This window comes from Palaemon carinicauda, unplaced genomic scaffold (genome assembly GCF_036898095.1).
Source record: "Palaemon carinicauda isolate YSFRI2023 unplaced genomic scaffold, ASM3689809v2 scaffold518, whole genome shotgun sequence".
Lineage (NCBI taxonomy): Eukaryota > Metazoa > Arthropoda > Malacostraca > Decapoda > Palaemonidae > Palaemon > Palaemon carinicauda.
The window spans coordinates 81776-102701 of record NW_027171781.1 but is presented as its reverse complement, the minus strand read 5'-3'; the positions used below and the strand labels follow the sequence as shown (position 1 = coordinate 102701).

The window sequence follows — 20926 nt, the reverse complement described above, 5'->3', positions numbered from 1 at the left end:
TGATCAGTCAGCCTTTGATATCCTGAATAAAATGCCTTCCCTTATCAAACTCGATCTCTCCAAACTTAGGAGAATCTATATTGTATGTGGGTATTCCCACAAATATAACGTAGAACGACTGTTGGCCCATAAGGCTATAGTTAAAGCAGAGAGATGCTCCCCTAAGGATGGAGGCATCTCAAATAAAGTCAAATGTACCTTCGAAGGACCTCCTCCAAATAAATTGGACCATGGAATCTGGGGTAAATTCCCTGTTGAGGAATATACCCCTCCCCCCCCCTGAGATGTCATAAATGTCAGAGATATGGTCATCATAAAGAAAATTGCAAGGCCTCCCACCCTGTTTGTGGTGTCTGTTCCAGACGGCACGACACCTCTATTTGTCTAGACAAGTATGAGGCAGGAGAGCCAACAGAGCCCAGATGTTTCTCTTGTCATCGATCTCACCATACATGGAATGATCGATGCCCTGAGACTTAAAAGAATTTATCATCGAAAAAACCAAACTTTTCAGAATCAACAAATGGCTGGTCCTTCTCAACAACCTCCCCCCCAACAACCTCCCACCCAAACCTACTATCCTAGACCCAAGCCCCAAAACCAATATCCTTCCTATGGTGCTGCCTTAACAAGCTCCACCAGACCTAAAACCTCTCCTCCCAAACCTAGACCTACCATTCCTTCCCCTCAACAACCCACTTCCCTTTATGAAAACCCAGCCCCCCAACCAAAACCCCAAAGACCTCCCCGATCTCCAAGATCCCCCAGGTACAACACACCCCCCCAATCTCTTCCTAACCCTGCCCCCAAACAACATCCTTTAACCCCCTCAGAATTAACCTATACCTCCCAACACTCAACTCCTCAAGACTCTATCCCTCCAGCCCCTAGCACATCCTCCAGCCTCCATTATCCCACCCTTCCTAAGAAAAATCCTCCCCAATCATCTTCCTCACCTATATTTTCCCATCCTATCCTTAGCTTCCTCCTCCAACCTAGTGTTTTGGAACCAGCCATAGTCACCTGCATACAAAAAATTTTTCCTGGTCTAGTCCTTGATGACGTCTTTGTGTCCGCCATAAGGTATATTTGCGATGCACTATCGCAGGCCTTATTACAACAGTAATTTTCGCGGACTTTGACAGTGATATGAGCCCACCTTCCTTCCCTCTGCCAGAGAATAACCATAGACTCAATGTGTTACAATGGAACATTCAATGTCTGAGGACAAATTTTGCACTTCTACAGTCTCAAGTAGCTGTACAAAAACCAGATGTTATTCTCTTGCAGGAAACACTCCTTAAAGAAAACACTCAATTTTCATTTGTTAATTACACTGTTTACAGAAAAGACTTTACAAACACTACTCGTGGCTTACTTACACTAATCAAAAATACAATCCCCTCCAAAAGAATTAATGATATAGATTGCCACGATGCAGAATCACTTAGTATTCAGATTACCCTATCAAACACTACACTTGCAATACACATCATTTACAAAAGTCCTGCAAAAGTAATAGATGCCAATCTGGTTTTTGCGGCTGCTGAGACTCGGGATACCTTATTTGCAGGAGATTTCAACACCCATCATCCTTTCCTTCAGTTAACATCCCCCACTAATACTACTGGGAACCACCTTCATTCATTGCTTGAGGATTTTCCTGGGGTGAAACTTCTCAACAATGTTGATATACCCACACATATTGCTGGGGGATGATTGGATCTTACATTCGTCTCTAGCAACCTATGCAATAACTCCTCTTGGGACCTGCATCCTCTTTTAACGAGCGATCATTATGGCATTATTTTCTCTTTATGGTTAGAGAAGTTGCCTCACCCTCCTCCTCCCCCAAGGAGATGGAACCCTGACTTTGCAAAATGGGATATTTTTGAGCAGCACATGACAACATGGGCTGACAACTATTCTGTTGATCCTCCTGAGACATCTGATATCATCCTACAAACTCTTAATGATCAACTAAATATGGCAGCCGCTATCTCTATGCCTAAGAGAAAGACCTATACTAATGATCATAAAGATGCCTGGTACTACAACCCCAGGATCAAGGCCATGAATAAGCGACTTAATCGCATCAGGAAACTGTTCAGAAGAAACAACACCGATGCTCTTCATCTGAACCTGACTAGAGTAGTTTTACACTCTGCTCAGGTTGCAGAGGAAGTAAAACAAGAAAAATGGTTTGACTGGTGCACCAAGGTTAATGCTTTTACCTCGTTAAAGAAAATCTGGAACTGGTTCAACAAAGTGTCCGGTAAGAGACCCAAATCAAGGGTCTCTCACCCAGATCCTCCTGTGAAGCTCTCAAATTGGCACAAGGGTTTGCAAACCGTACCAAGACAGATAACCTCTCTCTTGAGTCACAACGGCGGCAAAGGGTCCTTTACCCGATCAGGATGAATATGGTTACCGCTGCTTGCAACATGGCTGATGACACTGACAATCTGTATACCATGCATGAAATTAATGAGGCACTTTCTAAGACCAATGATAGCGCACCTGGCGCTGACCTCATTACTTATAGCATGCTTAGACACATGGGTAATTCAGCCAAGGAAAAATATCTCCTTCTTATAAATAAAACTCATACTGAGAGAGTGCGGCCCATCCTCTGGAGGCAACAAGACACTCATCCTATCCCTAAACCCAAAGAGGAAAATGCCTACAGGGCCATAGCCCTTATCACATGCACTGAAAAAGTTGCAGAACGAATGGTCCTGAACCGACTGAAATGGAAGGTTGGAAACCTACACCATAGGCTGTATGCTTTCACTGAGGGTATTGGCACTCAGGAATGCATTACAGACCTTATGGCCACCATCAACGATTCCAAAGCCCTGATAGTCTTCCTTGATCTTGAGAAGGCTTTTGAGCTTGCAAGTGCACCTGCTATCCTCTTCTCTCTTGTTCGCAAAAGAGTTAGAGGTCATCTGTTGTCCTGGGTTCACAAGTACACTCAAGACAGGGAAGCAAGGGTCACTTTTCAAGGCGCTACATCTCCTTTCCTCCCTCTGGAAAATGGTACTCCACAGGGGGGAATCCTCAGCCCTTTCCTATTTAATGTACTCATTGAGAATCTCTTGGTAATTGAACTTCCATGGGGAATTGAGATGTTCATCTATGCAGATGATATCTGCATAGTATGTCCATCTCGTGTCCCTGATAAACTTCGAAAAATGCAAAGAGCTCTTAATGCCATTTCTCATGAATGTAAAGAATTAGGTTTAAAAATCAACTCCCACAAAACTAAGGCAATGGCCATTAAATACAATGTCCCTCCCTTCCCTCTTTATTTGGATAACAACCCCATAGAGTGGGTCCCAAATTTCATTTACTTAGGTGTCAATATTAACTGTCATTTGCAACCCCATAATCAAGTTAAATTACTTAGACCAAAGGTAAATACTCAATATTCTGCTATGAAAAGAATCACATCTTTAGCTAAAGGAGCCTCTTACCATTTATTGAAAAGATTCTATGTGCAAGCTGTACTATCATTGGTTGAATATGCCGCCCCAGTTCTCACTTCACTTCCTTCTTTCATCACTTGAAGTGATTCAAAATAATGCCATGCGTTTGATTACAGGTGCCCCCATGTGGACTAGACTTCATCTTCTTAGGCAAGAAACCAACTTATTATCTCTTGCTGATAGAATCAATATCCGTATTGTTTGTATAATAACAAAAACTCTTAAAACCAACAGGCATTCCCCTCTTAAAACTAAAATTAAAACGCTTTTAAATTTGCATGAAGACCGTGAACCCCCTAATCATTATATTGGAAGTCTTATTAAAATAACTAGAAATTTAAATATTCAGAAGACAATTTCGGACATTAAACATGATAGATTTAATCATCATTACACCCCTCCAGCTCCCTGGATTCCCGAACCAATAAAGGCCAGCTTCACTGTCCTTCCAGCCTTTAAAGCCTTATGCTCCCCTCAAATTATGAGAGATGCCGCTTTAGAATCAATTAATAGTACTAGCATTACAAATGTTTATTACACTGATGGATCTGTAGACAGGAATATACCTGCAGCTGGTTCAGCCGTGTATTCCAGCACTTTTACTGGTAGCTGGAGACTCTCTGATACTGCCTCTATACTTCAGGCTGAGCTCTTTGCTATCGCAAAAGCCCTGGAAGACTCTCTTTATAAATTTGGTAATACTACAGTACACACCGATTCTAGAGGTGCAATTCAAACAATTTTAAACCGTAAAAATAAAGATAACGTAATCCTTAACTCCAGTATCAAAGCTGTTGCTGCTACCCATGCCCAGAGGAACAGAGAAATTACCCTTAATTGGATCCCCAGTAACATAGGTATTCGTGGAAACGATGAGGCAGACAGACTTGCTAAAAGTGCTCTAAGGTGTACCACAATAAGCACAACGTTCCAGCCTACTCTCAAACAAATTAAAAAGAAAATATCAGACTATTGTCACTTCCAGAAAAAATGTCTCATTCAACAAACACTACAAGAAGGTTCTCTTTCTGCTGCGTGGTACACTGAAGTCACTCATTTATCCCCCCATGATCTAACTAAATCTGCAAAAAGAGGAATCTCTGTCATCATCCACAGATTAAGGCTTGGTTACCGCTGCTGCTGGGAAATCATCGACATCCAAGATCGTCCCTGTAATTATTGTAATCTACCCACAGGAGCTGAACCTTTGTCTCATTACCTTCTTTTTTGCAGAGAAACCTCACCCCTCCGTCAATCCATCACATTACCCCCTCCTTACACAGCTGAACAAGTCACTAAACACATATTAGAAAATACACATACACTCTCGGGATTCCTTTGCTCTTATCCTCCTCCCAGATAAAATATATTAATGTAATAACACTTAAAATTTAGCTAAAACCCTATTCCTTTAAAATAAATAATTGTTTTGCCATTAATAATTAACCAAGTCGCAACATAGGCCTAATAAAAAGTTAAACATAAACACTAACCTAGGCCTATTTAAATCTAAGGGGTTTACAACTGGAATTTCACTTACTCGCTCATACACTCATGCTCATTAAGCCTACCCAACTCATCCTAAGCCTATCCTTTTTCCTTTCCTGTGCACAAAACAGTTTTTAATCAATAAATAACAATGTTAAAAAATTAAAAAACAAAACCAAAATCCCTCCAAATATCACATCCACAAATCCAAAATCATTCATAGTCTGGGAACTCATCACTCACTGTCAGAATCAATACAAATTACTGTTTTACAAAACCTAACCCCTATCCAATATGGATAGTAATCCTACAGGCCCTTCCCCTCCTAAAAACAGGTACACCAACAGTCTAAAAACGTGCAAAGTCACAGAATCATGTCAAGTAAGCAAACGCTTTACATGTAGGATCTCATCTTCTTGATCCCTCTGCTCACTGCACACAAATATCCTTCCCAACCTTACCTAATTATCCAAAATCGGGTGCCACCTAAGCCGTTCTAAAAACTAAAAACAAACCCTGATATCATAGGAAGTGTAACATTCCTATCTCCTATCCCCTATCCAAGAATTCCTACAGATCCTTCCCCCTCCAAAACAAATATATTGAAAATTCACAAAAGTGCAAAGCAGGAATAATTGATTGAAGAATGGTTATTCCTTGGCCGTATTCCTTATAAGGAAACAGCTCTTGTTTTTTCCTTCTCCTTTCTTTTTTTCCCGTTTATTGCACACGCAAACCTTCCTATCCTTTCCAACTATCCACTAGGGTGCCGCCTTAGCCCTTATTAAACAAATCTTATACCAGTGTAAGCCTAATATTCCTATTTTCAGAACCTATCCCCTATCCTTCAGGGATATTAATCCCATCCAATACAGATCCCTTTCCTACCAAAAGAACAATTACTCTTCTACAGTCTACAGGGAAAGCGCAAAGTCAAGCAATTATGGGATCGCATTTTCTAGATCCTGCTTACTATTACACATAAAAAACCTTCCTATCCTTAACCCAACCTATCCACACAGTGCCCTTATCCTATAAACGCAAACCCAGAGATCAAGTAAGTGCAACTTATATCGAGCGAATGATTTTAAAAAGTCTTTCACTCGATATCTTTTAATAATTTCTGTTTTGTTGTTTATGTATAAATCCTTTCCTCTCTATCCTAAAACCCTTTTCTTTTCGCTATCCCACTGTATTCCTTTTGTGATGACAAGTATATCAATAAAAGTTATTGGTATATAAGTCTATACAGAATCTATGCAGATGACAAGCGAAACGAAAACTCATTGCTTGTGTGTTGTGTTCGTCCTCTATCCCCTTCCCCTATCCCCCTCCTACATCCTCCCCCCATCCCTCTAAACCCTACCCCCCACTGATGACGTAATGTCATTCGGCTACATCCTCCCCTCCTCCCACTCTTGGCTTCTCGCCAAGAAACTATTCACGGAGTTACAAAACTCCCCGCCTCACCCTCTCCCTCCCCCCTCCATCCACCCTTCGTGGTCTCACCCTCTCCCTCCCCCTCCCCCTCCACCCACCCTTCGTCGCCTCAAAACCTGTTTAGGCGGCCGCCTGCAAAACCTTGTAGCACAAGTTTCTCAGCTCCCTCAATTCTACTTCATTCGTACTTAGTTTTATTCTTAAAATCCCCCCCCCCCTCTCTCTCTCTCTCTCTCTCTCTCTCTCTCTCTCTCTCTCTCTCTCTCTCTCTCTCTCTCTCTCTCTCTCTCTCTCTCTCTCTCTTTCTTTTCTTTCCCGAAATATAACGTAAATATTATTCTGTTTATAACTTAATCATTTTCTCAATTTCAACGGCGATTTCCTTTCTATAATTTTAATAGTTGGATTTGTACATATATCGCCTATTGACAACCAGCATAACAGTATCCTCCCCGTACCCTATCCTATCCCTCACATCATCATTCGCTCACTGGACACCAACCCGATCAGACGTCTCCCAGCTCTCTCCCAGCAGCCTTCATAGCAGCAAAGATACAGCACGGATCTGACGTTGTCTGAAGTTGTGTCAATCGGCCACGCATCCCAAAACCATATATCCTCATCCTTACCCGCCCCCTACCTGATCTAAACCACCTCTTACCTGAACTGTATCTCTCTCTCTTGCAATTCTACCACTAACCATCAGTAGCCCTTTACCCCCGGAGTTGCCGTTGTGGTCTTAAAACTCTCTGGGGGCACTGGGTATTGCTGCAACGTTTAGGCTCATACTTCTTCAGTAGTGCCTACATAGGATAGGGAAATAGGAATAAAGCACTGCCTTATATAAAGTGTTGATAATACCTGTTCTTTCTTATTATTCATTAGTTTTTTGGTTCTCGCGCCCTTAATTCAATATAAACTTGATCTTTTGTGTAGTTCCCTTAAGGACTTATATGTTGTGCATCCGCTCATGTTATTAAATTTCACCTCAAGTCATTGCAATACTATTTAAAGTTAAAATATCGAGTCCCGAAAAGTTACGTGAAAACCCGTAGTTTATTTTCATTAATTTTCCCCATAAGAATACTCAAGGTTTTAAGAGTTAAAAATTTTTGTTTTCATTTTCATTTTCAATGTAGGTAATTAATGTCTTATCTCTCATATCTTCACGATGGGTAAAGTGAAGATAAAGGACACTAGTCAGGGCACTGACAGCGAGTCCCGCCGCCTGGAAATATGGCGTTTGTTGCAGGAAAATTCCCTCTATATTCATAAATTAGAAACATCTAACAAATGTTTCTATGCTGTTGCTGACGAACCTAATATTGAAAAACTGATCAACCCTAAAGTAAAGGAAATTTTCCTGCGCAGGAACTTTGAAATTCTCGACCCCCCTCACCTGAATGCACAGAGAACCCTAGTGGTCACTCAGGCCGACGCCCCTATTTACACCCAATCTGCTGACGACCTTAAGCATGACATCGAAACACGGAATAATGTAAAAGTCTCTGAAGTGATCAAATTGCCTAACACCCACTCCACTTTCAAGATTAAACTGGATACTGTACAGATGGTGAGAGACTGCCTGGTTAAGGGTCTTCTCATTTCCGGACAGTCCTTTCCCCCCAAATTCTTGAGGCAGGAAGTTCACGTTACTTTACCCCAGTGTATGAGATGCTATAAGTACGACCATGTCAAGAAAGATTGCCCTAAGCCAGATACTTACAAGATTTGCTCAGTCTGCGCCTCTGTGGATCACTGCTGGACGGAGTGCCCTAATGGTAGCAACCATAAGTGCATTACTTGCAGTGGTGACCACCCAACAATGGCTGCAAGATGCCCTACCAGAAAGACTATGGTTAAGGAACAAGCCAAAATCTTAAGGACTCAACACTCTCTGACGACTCCAACCATATCCTTCGCCCAGGCCACAGCCCCTAAGGCAAATAACTCTACAGCTAACTCTGCCCTCCCAGTACAGAACTCCCTATCACTACAGCAAATTACAGTTATGAACACAGCCATAATAATGGCCAATCTCAGTGAGGCTGTTGAACCTGGCACCTACCAGTCTATGGTAGATGCTTTTTACAAAGCTAATGGCCTGCCACTAGTCAAGATCCCCACCGAGGCCATTAAATTGGCTAGCAAAGTCTCGAACCTCTTAAGATCAGGACCCCAGACTGACTCCACTCCCCCCCAGGCTCAACCAGGACCCCAGACTGACTCTGACCACCCACAGACTCTCACTAATACCGATGACATGGAGACAGAGGATCTCAGCAGAAAAAGAGTTCTCAGTGACTCTGATACTGACATCTCAGCACTCATCAATCCAGCTAAAAAGCAGCCCCTACCCTCCACCTCAGCAGTTGTTCAAGTTCATGTCAAAGAATCACAAGGAGCCACCGCCCTCCCTCCCCTCCCCCCCATTAATCAAACTAAGGTAACTAAAATTGGTTTCAGGCTATATTCACAGATCAACACCACAACCCCCACATCAGCTACCCATGAATCCTTAAAGAAAATGATCTTCGAATCACAGACCCTCAAATATCTATACACAAAAATTAGATAACAACATAGTAATTGGACTAATAAACAGTGGATCAATACAACTGGATAAGTATGTCTCAAAACTCACTAGGTTGAACAGCGACAGATTCAGGAGGTTGGACTCCGGTTTCTACGACATAAGTAAAAGACGGTTACCCTAATGGACACACTCATAGTACTCCAACACAATGTCTTGAAGTGGACTTTCCTTCGTAGCAGGGAACTTATTAATGTTTATTCCTCTCTCTCCCCACATCTCATCCTTCTCAATTCCACAGGCATCCCGAATTCCTCTCGCATCAAAATCTGGAACTATAATGTTTTCCAAAGCAATATCTCTGGAGAACAGAGCGCTGGGATAGCTATAGCGGTCAGACGGGATATTACAGTCAAGTTAATAGACAGTTTCAACCATGACCTTTTAGCAGTTGAACTGCAAACGGTACGTGGACCGGTGGTAGTGGCAACCACCTACCTACCCCCCAGAAACCCAATTTTCCCACAACAGGATATACTCTCATTGATGAGACGCAATATCCCAGTCTACCTGCTGGCTGATCTCAACGCATCTCACCCGGCCCTTGGCCACAACAGTACTAACCCAGTAGGGAATCTTATAAACGTCCTATTGAATAGGAACCTTATGAGATTCCTAGGACCAGATTTTGACACATACTTTCACAGGAGAAACTCGGGCAAGCCAGACATTCTCCTTTCTAATAGACTGCACATTTTTAATTATTCACTCACTCAAGGCCCTCTAACCACTTTCGACCATACTCCCTTAGTTTTAAAACTTACTGTGAGACCCATTTTGGTACCCACTAGTTCACACTTGACATCAATAATGCTGACTGGGAACGTTTCAAAGACTCACTCGATGACTCTCTCTCGAACTATGACGAACCGAACAATGTCCTGAAAGATAAAACCTATATTGATGACAAACTAGCTTTCTGGTATAGGTTGATAAAGGAAGCCTCAGAGCAGTATATCCCCATCAAAACCCATAGAATCCTACCCTACACCAAGGAAACTGACCTCAAACTGCTACAATTCCGGTACAAACAGGCCATAGATCAAATTAATATTCAGGGCCCATCAAAACATATCTTAGAATATATCCATGACATCCAAGAACGAATCAAAATCGAATCTGTAGAACTTATTAATTCAAACTGGGACACTCTCTTGAACAAGTGTGAGATCTCCTACAAAGACCCAGGTAAATTCTGGAGAATGGTTGGGAATCTTTTAGGTTCGCCCTCAGATCCCGCAGCCTACATCAACAACAACAATGAGAAGGTCTATACTCCTCGGGATCAAGAGATCGTTTTCAGGGATTTCTGGTCAAACATCTTTAGGATTGACCCAGTAGAAAATCGCAGATTTGATCAGCTACACGAGCAGCATGTCATGGCGGCAATCCATGATCATGCTGATCGCATAATCCCTCACGATTTGGAAGATCTTGGGAGGCTTGACGAGGACGACTCCTTCTTGAAACCTATCCAACTCCAGGATATTATTAATATCATTAATCAGTTTCAAAACAAAGCTCCTGGCCAATCAAAAGTCAATAAAACTATACTAAAAAATCTTCCCAATTCAATGCTCTCCTTTCTTTGTCATATCTTAAATGAGTCCCTAAGCATGGGCTACTGGCCAAACTTTTTCAAGAGAGCTGTACTTCCCTTTATAGGGAAAAAGGGTAAAGACCTAACCTCAGTTTCGAATTATAGACCAATATCCCTCCTAGAGACCCCGGGGAAAATATTCGAAAAGATAATAAAAGTAAGGTTCGAGGAGTTCTTGGATGATAATTTACTTGTAAACAAGAATCAGTATGGGTTTACTCATGGCAAGGGGACCCAACTAGCATTAGCCAGGTTGTACGAATTCATAGCTGTTAAGAAAAGTTCAGGGTGTGGATGTAACTTAATTTCACGAGATGTAAGCAGAGCCTTTGACAAGGTCTGGCATGAGGGCTTAAAATACAAACTTTTAGAAGCACAATTGCCAGATATTTTAACCAGACTGCTGTGCAACTTTTTAGATGACCGGGTTGCCATGATCAAAATTAAAGATTATGTAGGGCCAGAGTTCCAACTGCTCTCAGGTGTTCCTCAGGGTAGTGTTCTCTCCCCTACTCTATATAACTTCTATATTAAGGAAACTCCTCCACCTGCAGAAGGCTGTCTTCAGATCATATTTGCCGATGATCACACCCAAGTGATAACCTATCCTAATAAAAATAAATTAAGATTACAGAGAAAGACAGTCCGTGAATTAACAAAAATCAATAATTACGAAAGGAAATGGAAAATAACTACAAATACTAACAAATTCCAATTATTATCAATAACAGTCAACAATCCTCCTCCTATAATCATAGGTAACATTCGTATCCCATATACAAATAATGCAAGAATACTTGGGTGTACATTCAAACGGTCTGGCTTGCTTTCCCATATTAAAGCAAGAATTAACATTTCCAAAGCGACTGACAATAGGCTAAAAAGATTCAAGGGGTTATCCACTAAAACACAACTGAGGCTCTATAAATCCCTAGTGAGACCACAACTAGAATACCCTACCGTAATATTCAGCAATATCAGTAAGACTTCAATGAGTAAAATGCAAGCCGTTCAAAACAAAGCTCTGAGGCGAGCCTTTAAGGAGGTGCCTCCCTATTTTAACAAAATACTTGATCTCCATCAACTTTCCAAGTTGGAACCCCTCAATGTCAGGTTTCACAGGCTTAGCCAAAAAACCTGGGACAAACTAGCCATTGACGATGACGACCTATACGCAATTACAAGGACTCTTTCCAACGGACATACTCGGGATCACAACTGGTGGGGGAGACTAGATCCCAAAATCAATTGTGACCCACCCCGGCCGAGATATATCTCCACCGGTTAATTCAAATCCTTAACCATCATTAATCAATAAGTCAATTTAATTCACTAATTTCACATTCATAACCCATAATCCGCCATCATAACAATTCAACCTGCAAAGGGGGTAATCTAAAATTTAACATCATTATTGCAACAGGGCTAGATGCGTGAACCAAAAAACCTTTCCTTTCCTCCTCTATCCACTCTACCTTATTACCTAACATTGCAAGAGGGTCTGCCCCTCTCTTTTCCTCTCCTCCTATACTTCTTTTTCTCACTTTTTCTTCCTCCTACCCCTCCCGAGTACCTGCCTTCGGGCTATAAACTGGATTGTATCCAGGGGTACTCTTCCTTATCCTTATCCCCTATTCCCCACTTCCCTATCCCAATCCTGATCCTGATCCTATCCCTCCCTCTCTCTCTCCCTTTCACTCACTCGAGAATTAGCATAAAAAATTTTGCTGGGTTTTATTTTAGCTTGTCAATAAATATCATTTTTACTACAGTTTTCGATGTTAAATATTTTGTCAATTAGTTAGTAATAATCCCCTAGGCTACCTCTATAATGATCTCTATCTTTCCCCCTCCTTTCTCCCTCTAATTTCGCAATTTTAACGTAAAATTTTTGCTCTTACAGCCACTACGTAGTCTAAAAATAGATTGTCTTCCGATCTCTTTTGCACAAGTATTCTGAATTTCCCTTCCCTCCTTCCCCTCCCTCTTTTCCCCCTCTCCTCCCGTTGATCTAACGTAAATGTAAGGTTTTCTTTTATTTTATTTTATTTTTATATTAATTTTAGTCGCCTATCGACAACAGTCATGAGCATCCCCTCCCTTTCCCCCTCCCCTCCCTTCCCCCTCCCTCTGTGCTATAACGTAATACTATCTCTACTCTCGTACTAGTGTCCGAGCTTCTCTATGCCTTTACACAATCACTTGCTATTCCCTGTCGCTTCCCGACTCCCTCCCTCCTACACTCCCTTAGCTCCCTCCCTCCCTTCTCTTCCCTCCCTTACTCTTCGCTCTACAACGTAATATTAACGCCATCTTTTATTCTAGAACATTCCATTTTATTCCTGCCAATTTTCCCTCGTGTTCAAGGGGCAGCTCAATTCTTTCCCGAATAAATTGAACACATTTCCTTCGGTCTTAGATATTTCTATGATTGAACACATCTCTTTCTAGACACAATCTTCCTTTGTATTTAAAATTAAGCAAACAATCTTTTTCTAGTTTTATTCGCCAACTCTATCTTTAATTATAAACCCTTTTGTCGGGAATTTCGACCTGATCAATCGAAATTCCCGCCATTTGACTCCGCTTACGACTACGTCAAATTGGAGGGAGAGGAAAACTCGCGGGCGAATGAATGTAGTTCAAGACGGGAATGTTTAGAACCAAAAAGAGAATCCGCCTGGTAGGGGAGGCGCTGAGACTAAAGAAATCAATTACTTGTAATTTAAGATGAAGAAAAATAACGTCATTCTATTGTAACATGATAAAAAAATCCAATCTAGAAATTTAGGTTCAGGAAAAATTGCGCCAAAAAAGTGACGTCGGAGGTTGCAAGGCTTGCTCTGTCTCTTTGATCCGACGTCCCCAATCACAGTAAGTCCTATCTAATTGTTCTCTCTCCCCACGCCTATTGTACCCAGGTCGGTTTCCGTGTAGGTCTTGATAGAGTTGTAGTAAAGTTTGTATCTATAAATATTTTGTCGATCCTTGTGCCAGGGGATCAGTGTTATTGTGTAAAGTAACTCTAAAGGTCTCAGTAAGAGGTTTATCGAGATAACCTTATAAATTTTCAATTAATTTTACTAAAATCTTGAGTCCGATGCGGACAGTTTTTTTTGGTCGCACATGTTCTTGTATGTCAAGTAAAGGTTCATTTTTCATGTTTCTCGTATTAGATTATTATTTTTGTAATAAAATTTGTTAAAATATAACCATATTCTATTTACTTCCCCGAGGGTTTTGTGAAGTTTGTCCATAAGACCTTGTGATTCAGCCCAGTCTATCGGGCTATTTTGTATAAACCGGTGAAATTTCGCCACATTTGGTCCTTCGAACCGGATCACAAGTGCTTCCCAGAGCCGGACGGGACTAATTGGAGTATGAGTTTTAGAGTAGCGTTGATAGGGCACAGCTAACTCCCACCAAATCTACCTCAATGTTCGGGTAACGAAATAGAAATCTACCGCAGGCCGGGGGGCCTAGTCCACCATTTCTTGAACGAACAGTTGGAATTCTGGGACAAGAGGTACGATTTGGTTATTCTATACCTAGGAGGGAACGACCTGGCTAATGAACATCCCAAAACTGTGTGGGATAATTTGAAGGTCCTCATCGAGCGGTTGAGGAGCATAGCGGGGATCATTGCAATTTGTGACGCAGAGGTTAGGGAATATCTACCCGATAACCGTTTCGCAGTTAATTCGACAGAGTACATAAGTAAAGTAAAGAATTTCAATGCCAGAGTTAAGAAATATTGTTCAAAGAGGCATCAGTACGGTGTGAGACACCTGCCGATGAACTCCAGAGCCTACCGCGAGGGCAGATTAAGAGATAGGGTCCACTTTGACCAGTCAATCCGCAACGCTTTCCTCAACCGGCTGATGAGGTTGATTAGGAGGGAGAGGGAGAGAAGTAACAATTAAAGGTTCGTCTACGTCCCGATGTGCGATCGCCCACGTGGGTCAGTTTCTTTGAGTCCCTTCTTACCGTAAAATTACCTTTCTTTCCTTGCCTTGCCAAACCCCCCCAAAAAACGTAAAGTAAAGTTAATTAAGATGGCGGTGTCCACGATCGTTCATATCGAGGCGTCGATGGGCCTACTGGAAAACTTACTAAGCGAAACGCAAAGGGCGCTTATAGAGACCTACTCTGAGTCCGTTTACCAGAATTTGGTAACGGAGTTGCAGGCAGAGGTCTGACAGCTTAAAGAGCTATACAAAAGCCAGCGCGTTAAATTAGAATCTAATATCAAAGTCCGAATTAGGCATATGTTATGTGAAGCTACACGTGCTTCCACCCTATTGCATAATAGAATAGATAAAGTGAAAGGCCCTTCAACGGGGAATGTTGCCCTCCCCAGGTTGAAGCCGCTGCCTCTCCCCACGTTTGAAGGGGAAGTGCAAGAGTACGCATCGTACCGTGAACTATTCACGATCCACGTGGATCGAAGAGCTGATTTAGACGAAGTGTCTAAATTCACATATTTATTGGGGACGTTGGGCAAAGAGCCGCTTAGGATCATCAAATCTATTTATTGGGGACGTTGGGCAAAGAGCCGCTTAGGATCATCATATCTCTAAGTGTAACCGCCGCGAACTATAGTGTAGCATTAGACCTATTAGATAAGCAGTATGGCAACGTGCACCAGACACTCGTGATTCTGCACCGTAAATTAGCCAACATCTTTGTGCCGTCACTAAACCCAGTAGAACTCAAAAAGGTTCCGTTTTGAGTTGACCATCATTATTGAACAAATCAAAAGACTTAGTACCAATGACTTAGGCCAGGGCATGGTCATGAGCCTCATTAATCAAAAACTTTCTGAGGGAAAACTATACCGCAAAGTGGTAGAGCATTTGAGGAAATGCGACTATACGTTGGACGAGTTTTTTGAGGCAATAGATTTTATTGTGAGAATGTTAGAAGACGATGCGTTGCAGAGAGGCGACAGTCTTGAGAGTGACAAAAGACCAGACAGTAGTGTTAAGACCGAAAACCCATCCCATCCACAATAATTCCTGCCCATTTTGTAGCGAACGGCATCCGCCTCACGGATGTCGCCTAGTGACTGACGTAGCTGCTAGACGTCGCATTTTGCTAAAAAGGGGTCTTTGATTTAATTGCACAAAATCAGGCCATCGTAGCGATAAATGTCCCGTTTCAAATTCCTGTAGAAACTGTAATGCTAAGCACCACACTGCAATTTGCGATGCGGGTAAACCGCAATCAATCCCTAGTCATAGTAGTAATAGTCAATCAACAACGTCCCGCCCCGAAGTAAATGCGACGCCTGCGCAGAACCAAACTGCCCCCCGTCTATCCAAAGTTAAAGTAGAATCTGAACCATGCACAAGCGCAAAGATCGCGCAGAGGTCTGATGTGGACCTCCCATGCACTATCTTGCCAACAGCCATGGCAGGTATTCAACAAAAGCAAGGTAGTAAGCGGGTCCGCCTATTTCTTGACTCAGGAAGCCAGAGGAGCTTCGTCTCGGCAAAAATTGCCCGTCAATTAGGCCTACCGGTGGTAGGAAGAGTATCTTTGAATATAGCTCCGTTTGGTTCCGAGGAAATAAGCGGACAATACGATGTAGTAAGTTGCAGGGTTGAAATGGGGAAAAGAATCGTGCGTATGAAGTTGGTGGCACACGAACACGTGGACGTCCCGATACATAACGTGGGTTATGTAAAGGTCAGACAGCATCTGTTGACCAAGGGAGTCACGTTAGTCGATCCAGCAACCCAATCAGATACCATGAAGAACGTTCAAATTTTAGTTGGGGCTGATTATTTTAGCTATTTTATCATAGGTGTTGAAAAAGTAGATGGGATAAATCTTTTCTTGACGCATAAAGGTATGTCCCGGTACGGGAAGGTGCCACAGTGGCTGTTCCAAGGGGAAAAGGTCGAACAAGTAAGAACGTTGAGAGTGTGCAGAATCACGGACCAGCCATATCTGTATGATGTAGATGAGTGGTGGCGATTAGACCGTGTTGGCATCGCCCCATCTGAGCAATACACTGTTCGCGAGGCCGAGGCCGTGCGAAAGGTATCGCAAAGCGTTGTGAGGAAACCTGCGGGATATCAGGTTAGCCTACCATTCGTGTCGGATGCTAGGCCAGAAACAAATTATCGTAACGCTGTGGCGCAGTTAGAGTCGTTGCAGACCAAATTCAGAAAGGATAGGAAATATTTTGAACAATATCAGGGAGTGATAGATAAATATATCGAAGCAGGTTTTATATCAGAGGTGAAAAATCCCATAGTGGAAGGTTATTACATGTCAGACTTTGATGTTAAGAAAGACAGCCGTACCTCCCCCCTTAGAATCGTGTTCAATGCCTCGGCAAAGCCAAAGGGTTGCAAGTCATTGATTGAATGTCTCTTACCTGGGCCCAATTTGGTAGAGGTAGCATATAGTTTAATTATAAGGTTTAGGTTGAACCGATATGCCATGTTAGCCGACATAAGTAAAGCATTCCATCGTGTTTTGTTAGATCCTCGTGATGCCAAATACACACGATTTCTGTGGCGCGAGGCAGCTGGTCGAGCGCTTACCTTCGCCTTTAAAGTTGTGGTGTTCGGCATCACAGCTAGTCCATTTTTGCTACAACAGATATTAAATTGTCACTTTAAAGAGGAAGGGCGGGCAGACTTAGTAAAATCCTTTTATGTCGATAATTATCTGGCCACGTTTGAAGATTTAGAACATATGAGGCGAGAGCATGAGTCTGTTAATAACATCTTAAAAGGGGCGGGTATGCCCTTAGAAGGATGGGCAAGCAATCACTTGGCCTTCGATAGCGAGAAACAGTGGAGTGAGCCTGTGAGTGTGAACGTGCTCGGGCTGCGATGGGCCCGGGACGTGGACAGATTGTGTGTGAAAGAAAGTAAAAGGATCTGTGAGTTGGGGGAGGGATGGGTGCCTACGAAGCGTAGGGTACTTTCCCTATTAGTCTCCATTTATGATCCGATAGGTTTGATAAGCCCATTATTTGTAAGGGGAAAGCTTTTCCTTCAACAACTATGGGAGGATAATGTAGGTTGGGATGATGTGTTAGGAGAAGAAAGGGCTAAAGAGGCAAGTGAATTGTTGAATGATTTGAAAGCGGTGAGCGACATCACCTTTCAAAGATCGATAGGAAGAAGGGGCTTACAACTTCATGTGTTCACCGATGCCAGCAGTAAGGCATATGGAGCAGTGGCATATACTAGGGACGAATGCAATCGGGTAAGTCTGGTTACTAGTAAAACCAGGATCACTCAGAAAGGGATGAGCAAGCTGACGATCCCTAAGCTAGAGCTACTGGCCTTGTTGTTAGGCAGCAGACTAGCAAGAACGCTCAAGGAACTGATCGAGCCACGGGAAATAGTAATGTGGACCGACAGTAAGGTAACGTTGGCATGGGTAGCATCTCCCGATGCCAGGTCTAATAAAAATGTGTTTGTTTCTAACAGAGTGGCGGAAATTATTTTTATTCAGCAGGTTTGTAGTTTCAGTCTGAACCATGTCCCTAGTCATCAGAACCCTGCCGATATCCTATCCCGAGGTGCAACGGCTCGACAATTGCAAGCTAACTCCCTGTGGAGGAACGGTCCAGAATTCCTCAGGACCACGGGAAAGCCTGTTCCTTACAAGGAGGAAGATCCACTACATCAAACTCACGTAGTAGCGGCGGTGCAGGAGTTGAGGGAGATGTATCCTACCCCCCCCCCCCAAGGCGAGATTTGGGACATCCTGAAAAGGGAAGTAGGGTTCCAATTCTTGTTGAGAGTAGCCAGGCTAGTTTTAAAGTTTGCTAAGATAGAACGGCATCCGTTCAGTATTGTTGTACAATTAGAGCAAAAACATTATTTGCCTACTGTTTATGCCTACTTAGAGGGCGGAGTCAGACCCCCTCGTGAAGTTGCTAATTTTGTCAGACAATTGAATTTAGTTTTAGTAGATAATCTCATCTGCACCAGGGGACGAGTGTCCCATGTAGGAGAAACTGATCAGTTAATTCTCTTGCCAGCCAAAGGGCATTTAGTTAGGATGTATTTAAATTATTTACATCAGTTACATTTGCATTGTGGGGTGAATACTCTAATAGGTATCTTTCGACAGAAATGTTGGGTGGCGGGTCTACGTTCCATTGCGAAGCGAACCGTGCGGCAATGCCCTGAATGCAAGCTAGCCTTCCAGCCTCTAACGAGACAGCCACCACCACCCCCCCTGCCAAAGGAAAGGATCACCCTCACAAAACCCTTCACAGCGGTCGGAGTGGACCACACAGCAGCGATTCAAACAGAGACACGGCCAGGATATATACTTATCATAACCTGCATGGCTAGCAGAGCCGTGTACCTTGACTTCTGTCCCTCTTTGGAAGCAGAATTCGTGTTGGCACTTAGAGGGTTTAGTTCCACCCATGGTGCCCCACAGCTCATCATGTCCGATAACCATCAAACCTTCAAGGCTGCCAGCCACCTCCTGCAGGGACTCTATGAAGAAGATGAAGTCCAGCAGTTCCTGAGGAAAACTGGCATAATGTGGCGGTTTCAGACGCCCCGTGCACCTTGGAAAGGTGGGTTCTTCGAGCGTTTGATAGGAGTAACGAAACGGACCCTCCAGATAGCCCTCGGAAAGAAGTACCTGCCGGACGCCCACGTGCTAACCCTCGTGAAAGAAGCAGAAGCAGTGGTGAATAATCGACCGCTTATGTACAGCGGTGCCGAGCGCGAGGATGAAGTCCTTAACCCCTCCCATTTGATAAGATGGCACCAATCTTACCGGACGACCATCTCAACGCAACCTTCACCTCTCGGAAGCTACGTGATCGTTACATAAGATTGACAGATTCACTAAGAACGTTCAGAGAACGATGGAGAAGAGAATACTTGAGTGCCCGGCACGACTGTCGGCCGGGGGAACCCTCCAAGCTGCACCCCGGAGACATCGTGCTAGTTAAGCAGGAGAATAAGAAAAGAGCGACACGTCCTCTGGGACGTGTCGTGGAGACGTATCCTGACGACGACGGAGTCGTACGTTCGGCTAAAGTGTTGTTTGAGGGTGTCGAATCGCTGCGAGCTGTCAGCCACCTGGTTCCCCTAGAAATAGCCCCCTCTGAGGATGACGATGGAGGAGAAGACGGCGATGACGGAGAAGAGGGCGCGTACAGTTCGACAGCCGGAATGCCAGGGATAGCGGAGACGTCTGGGGACCACCAGGGTATGGCAACAGCTACGACAACTCAACAACCAGCCACAGGAACGGATGACAACGACGAGAAAGGTGAGAACTATGCAGTTAGTGAAACAAGTGAAAATGAAAATCAAACTGAATCAGAGCAGACGAACGCACAAAGACGTTCTGCACGCCCATTGAGAAGGGCTGCCGCGAAACAGCGAGAACTAATGGACTGTCTGCTGAAAGGTGACGACATATAAACGTAGCTGTAAACAGTGAGTGGAAAAGGGGCGTGTCCTATCTGGAAGGTAGGGAGGGTGGAGTTTGTGAGGTGTGCATGAATCTGGGGAGGTTGGAAGTGCGTAGGGGTGGAGAACTGGGACGGGATGGTCTCTCGTGCGTACAGACCGAGCGTTGAACAGAACCAGCCCCCTCCCTCGTGTACTCCATTAAGTAACAGCCTGCATGTAGCAGCGCTATAGAAGTCTCGATTATTGTGAGTTGAGACAGACTGAATTTGAATTGTCATGTATGCATTTCTGCCATTTTCTGATTGTCTTAGGCCCTTTGCCTAATTGCTTTTGCACTTGAATTGTTATGTATGCATTTCTGCCATTTTCTGAAGTCTTAGGCCCATTGCCTAATTGCCTTTACACTTGAATTGTTATGTATGCATTTCTGCCATTTTCTGAATTGTCCTAGGCCCATTGCCTAATTGCCTTTGAACTTGAATTGTTATGTATGCATTTCTGCCATTTTCTGATTATCTTAGGCCCATTGCCTAATTGCCTTTGAACTTGAATTGTTATGTATGCATTTCTGCCATTTTCTGAATTGTCTTAGGCCCATTGCCTAATTGCCTTTGCACTTAAATTGTTATGTATGCATTTCTGCCATTTCTGATTATTTTAGGCCCATTGCCTAACTGCCTTTGCATTTGAATTGTGTGCATTTCCATTGCCATTTTCTGTTTGTTTTAGGCCCATTGCCTAATTGCCTTTGCATTTGAACTGTAATGTATGCATTTCTATTGCCATTTTCTGTTTGTTTTAGGCCCATTGCCTACTTGCTTGCCATTTGAAGTTTGTAAAATGTATTGTAAAATGGGTGTACATTATCACTGATTTCTGCTGTTCCTTATGTGTA

At 43.1% G+C, this 20926-nt stretch overlaps 1 protein-coding gene across 1 annotated transcript; it reads left to right on the top strand.

Annotated features, from left to right (window-relative positions):
* Nucleotides 1-7590: 7590 nt before the first annotated feature.
* On the top strand, nt 7591-11900 carry LOC137637073 (uncharacterized). The gene is made up of 2 exons (XM_068369374.1): nt 7591-8865; nt 9804-11900. The coding sequence occupies exons 1-2, from the start codon at nt 7591-7593 to the stop codon at nt 11898-11900; spliced, it is 3372 nt and encodes a 1123-aa protein (XP_068225475.1).
* Nucleotides 11901-20926: the final 9026 nt, after the last annotated feature.

Bases quoted from the DNA above. Each gene is read 5' to 3' on its own strand.
- LOC137637073 (XM_068369374.1), top strand. From the start codon at position 7,591: ATGGGTAAAGTGAAGATAAAGGACACTAGTCAGGGCACTGACAGCGAG. The intron at 8,866-9,803 runs GTAACTAAAATT...GGTACCCACTAG, and splicing joins CCCCCATTAATCAAACTAAG to TTCACACTTGACATCAATAA.